The sequence below is a fragment of the Priapulus caudatus genome, unplaced genomic scaffold (assembly GCF_000485595.1).
Source record: "Priapulus caudatus unplaced genomic scaffold, Priapulus_caudatus-5.0.1 Scaffold857, whole genome shotgun sequence".
In the NCBI taxonomy this organism is placed as follows: domain Eukaryota; kingdom Metazoa; phylum Priapulida; class Priapulimorpha; order Priapulimorphida; family Priapulidae; genus Priapulus; species Priapulus caudatus.
Genome location: NW_014577918.1, coordinates 48448 through 52960, shown reverse-complemented (window position 1 = coordinate 52960; position 4513 = coordinate 48448). Strand labels below are relative to the sequence as shown.

General features: G+C 49.0%; 1 protein-coding gene across 1 annotated transcript in view; it reads right to left on the bottom strand.

Annotated features, from left to right (window-relative positions):
• Positions 1–3825, bottom strand: part of LOC106814026 (multidrug resistance-associated protein 1-like) — a 41918-nt gene extending 38093 nt beyond the window's left edge. Inside the window, exons 1-4 of the mRNA XM_014818282.1 lie at positions 3651–3825; positions 2861–2989; positions 1634–1771; positions 1260–1385 (exon numbers count right to left, since the gene is read on the bottom strand). Coding sequence (XP_014673768.1) covers positions 1260–1385; positions 1634–1771; positions 2861–2989; positions 3651–3710 — 453 coding nt within the window. The 5' untranslated portion in view covers positions 3711–3825. The remainder of the gene's footprint in view (positions 1–1259; positions 1386–1633; positions 1772–2860; positions 2990–3650) is intronic.
• Between the last annotated feature and the right edge of the window lie 688 nt (positions 3826–4513).

Genomic DNA, 4513 nt, shown 5'->3' with positions numbered 1-4513 from the left:
ATGCACGCGAGCTTGAAAAGTAGCCCCCGAAAATAACTTTTTCCCTGTATCCGATTAACCCAAACTGATAACTCAACCAACCAAGCAGTAACAATACTAACTAGGTCGAGCAAACGCTGCCATCTCGTTCATATATCACAGGTCATTTCGTGCCCACATGCAGTCAAAGATGAGACAGGCATTTAGGCCACGGTAGAGGGTTATCTTTCAAGCATGCAGTGCAAGAGAACAAAGATACTCACCAACCCCTGAAGCCACGGAAGAGGAGAGGGTACGGCATTCTACGCATGTGCAACACAGAGGAAGAAGAGAACACTCGGTAAAAATACATCGAGACTTCTACGAGATTCTACGTGACGACTCCACCGCGTACGAGCATCACCATCCATCCAACGACAGCTATCGACGTCTAAACAGTCACTAACAGACACGTCTATTTTTCACGTTAATTGCAAAGAGTTATTAGCAACAGAGAATATGTGAAAAGTCGACAGGTGCATGTGCAAGAACCACCACCCACAAACATCTATTAAAATCTAAACGGTAACCTAGAAACATTTCTACATTCAAGATAACTACAAAGACAGATGCAACAATTAGAAAGACTCGCTATCAGTGCGTGATATTGTTAACTACATGCTCTATCTACTACAGTGCTACCACCACCACGATCTACAAAACCCACGACTACGACGACGATGACAGTCGAGTTACGGTAAACGGCCAACAATCTTACATCTCTACTGCAACATCTACAGACGTCTGCACTACATATAAAAGCCCCCCCTCTACATTTCCTCATTATCATAATTAGAGGATGGGATTTTTTCCCTTGATCAGGGTTCTCCGCAGGAAATTTCCGTAAGCATGTCGGACAATAACAAAATTCGTCCCCGATTCCTAATTAAACTCGTGTGTCGCAAGTGACCCCCCCTCCCCCCAATTCACAGGTAAACTCGATAAACATGTAGACTCTGTTCTGAGATGTATACATCAAGCGTTGAACAAGCAGCACGGCTGCGTTGGGACCATCGAAATTAAACGCGGCCGAGGGATCGAGACGCTTCGTACGATTCACGCGACCTCGCAAATCGGATTCAGCTTCGAAGGCACGACGGAACCGACACGCGCTATACGAACACTAGGGAGAACCCTGACCGAGAAAAGCTACCACGTGGAAAAGAAAACCCTGTCGCATCGGAGAGAGCGCTCCCCTCCCTCTCCCCCCCGCGCGCGCGAGAGAGAGAAGACCACGTTACCTCTCCCTCGAAGGAGGTGAAGGAGCTCTCTGCGGGGTCGCTGAAGCAGGAGAGGAGGAACGCGACGAGGACGAGCGCCGTCCACACGCTGAACGTCGCAAACCTAAAAATGTCGTCGATGCTGCCCTGAAAAAACGCAAGAGGTCACGCAGATGTAAAACAGAGGTCAAGACACACATCTTACGGACACATCCGATAAAAAATTGTATGTAAAATTGCTCTCATAAAATCATATAATCAAATTAATCTCGTAAAACGGACTAATAAATTCGTTCGATTAAAAGTCGGTCTTTTATGCCACCGCAACGCCGCGATTGGCCGGTGCCGCCTGTCAATCACCGGCGCGCGGACACGCCCCCTCCCGCCTCCCGCACCTGATCCACGGCGAGTCGTATCTTCGTCTGCATCGTGACGACGGCGCACAGCAGCAGCAGCATCCAGAAGGTGAAGAGGAGGCCCGTCGAACGGATCCCCTTCGCGCGCTCCACTTGCACGATGACCAGCGTGTAGAACTGAAAGCGCGGCGAAGACAGAGAGAGAGAGAGATGATCGCGTGGTGACGACCGAGGGGGCAGCGGCGCGAGCGCGTCGCCGGCAGAGAGCCGCGGGGGTCGTTACCGTGGCAACCGGTCGGGGAAGTACGTGCGGCGGCGTTCGACGAATTGTGGTGGGTTGTTGGCCAGGTGACCTGCTGATGGTTACACGCACGCGCAAGCGTACACTCGTATGCGCCTGCACGCACACACAACCACACACACACGCACACATACACGCACGCACGCACGCGCACACGCACACGCGTTGTTTTTTTTACAAATTGTATCACTGTACATTATATAAATCTGTCGGCAATACATTATATATACCAAGCAAAACAAACATTTAACATAAAAGGTATCTTCTCCACACAAGCACACCCGAGCATGTAGACACCATGCTGAATTTGTAAAAAGACCCACCTCGGAAAAAAAAATTTAACCTACCTACCTACCCAAACTTTTCAGCCTGGGTCGGGTAAGGGCAAACAAATATTTTTTTTAATTGTGGCCTAACTTCTGCAACAAACGCACAAGCAGCGCACAATTTCTGTCTTCATTCCTGTCCCGGGACGCACGATTCCAGACCTCACGCCACACGATTCCGGATCTCCCACCACACAGTTCCATTTTTCCCAGCACACAATTCCGGATCTCCAACCCCACAATTCTGGATCTCCCACCACACAATACCGGATCTCCCAACCCGCAATACCGGATCTCGCACCACACAATACCGGATCTCCTACCATACAATTCCGGATCTCCCACCACACAGTTCCGCATCTCGAATCCCGCAATTCCGGATCTCGCACCACGCAATTCCGGATCTCCCACCCCGCAATTCCGAATCTCCCACCCCGCAGTTCCGCATCTCGAATCCCGCAATTCCGGATCTCGCACCACGCAATTCCGGATCTCCCACCCCGCAATTCCGAATCTCCCACCCCGCAGTTCCGCATCTCGAATCCTGCAATTCCGGATCTCGCACCACGCAATTCCGAATCTCCCACCCCGCAATTCCGGATCTCGCGTTCCCCGCTGTTCCGGATCTCGAGGACTCACCACGGACGCGGCGAGGATGCAGGGAGTCACGACGAACACGTGAGAGCTGTTCTCTTGGTCGTGCACCCACTGGTAGAGGCTGTATCCGAACTCCACGAACATCGTAACGAACAGCAGCAGAGCGACGACCTGCAACAGACGAAGCCGCCATCGCCACGGCGACAACGGTTGTACAACCGCGTACGGATACAGGGGAGCCCCGCTGTTGGAAACGAGCACATGGTCTCAACAATAATCTCGCATCTATATAGATATAAAGACCATTTCTGACTCTATTTCTCGAGTTTTTCTGACTTAGTCTGACTTTTTCTTATCTTAGTTCAACTTTGAAAGACGTGTCGGGCTGACATGCGCTAATGGCATGGTGACATCATTCTGAGAGCCTCAGATTATATACCCTAATACCCTAACTGTTACAACAACTCATATGAGAATGGTGCTAAACATGTTTACATTGCCAACGCGCTATTGCTGCAAAGTTGTCTATTTGAGTTTGCTGGTACATAGGCAATACATTATATGTACCAAGCAAAACAAACATTCAACATAAAAGCTATCTCCACACAAGCACACCCGAGCATGTAGACACCATGCTGAATTTGTAAAAAGACCCCCGCCCTCAAAAAAAAGCTGACCTACCTACCCAAACTTTCCAGCCTGGGTCAGGTGAGGGCAAACAAAGATTTTTTTAATTGTGGCCCCAGCATTTAGCACAGATAAATCGCAATCTAACTTGAAATAATTCTTCGCGTCGGAGCAGGATCGACCGCCGCTTTCTCTCGTGACTCACCATCTTGCTGATACTCAGCCAGCTGTGCTTCAGGGTTGGCTTCTTGCTGTACCTCAGCATGAGTAGGTGTGGCACGGAGCACAGCCAGAGGAACGCACATGGCGCCCACACCAGCACGGTCGCCTCGAAACATGGCGTCAGGTCCGGCGAAGTCGTGTTAACCGTGAGGTACTCATCCTAAACATACGCACAATGTCGTTATTTTACACATATCATGATATGATCACGTTTTTGTCCTCAATATACTTACATATCATCCATGGAATTAATATATATATATACTCGCCTGAAGTATGCAGCCAAATTATGCCAAGTCATAGCAATGAAGACCCTTGCTCACTCCAAAAGGGAATACAATTGTTGTTACATACATTACTATATATATGCTGTGCACAGCACTGTGGTGCACAAGCCTGTGGCAACAACGGCTATATACTACTACTACTACCAGGAGTGTATCAATACACTCCTGCTACTACTAGAGCACGAAGGGTCGTTGTCGTATAATGGCGTATAATATCAGGAGTAGATAATAGGGAAAGAGTGTGACATCAATAAACAAGGGAAATTCGTCATTTACTAGCCTTATAATACCTACGATTTACTACGCGTAACTCATCCAACTTGAGCTCAAATCGTACACAGTACATTCGCCTAGCATTGTGCGAAATCGTTTCCTCGTATACACCAGCAATCCGGAGATACAGACTAAAACGTACGACACGATTATCCATTCTTCGGCCATCAATCCAAAAGTATTCCCCGCCGAACTTGCAAACAAAAGGCAGCTACTAATGCACTGTCGCTCACTCGGCGAGGCGGTGTGGCTCGCTGGGAGATTGGACATCGACGCAACACTCGGC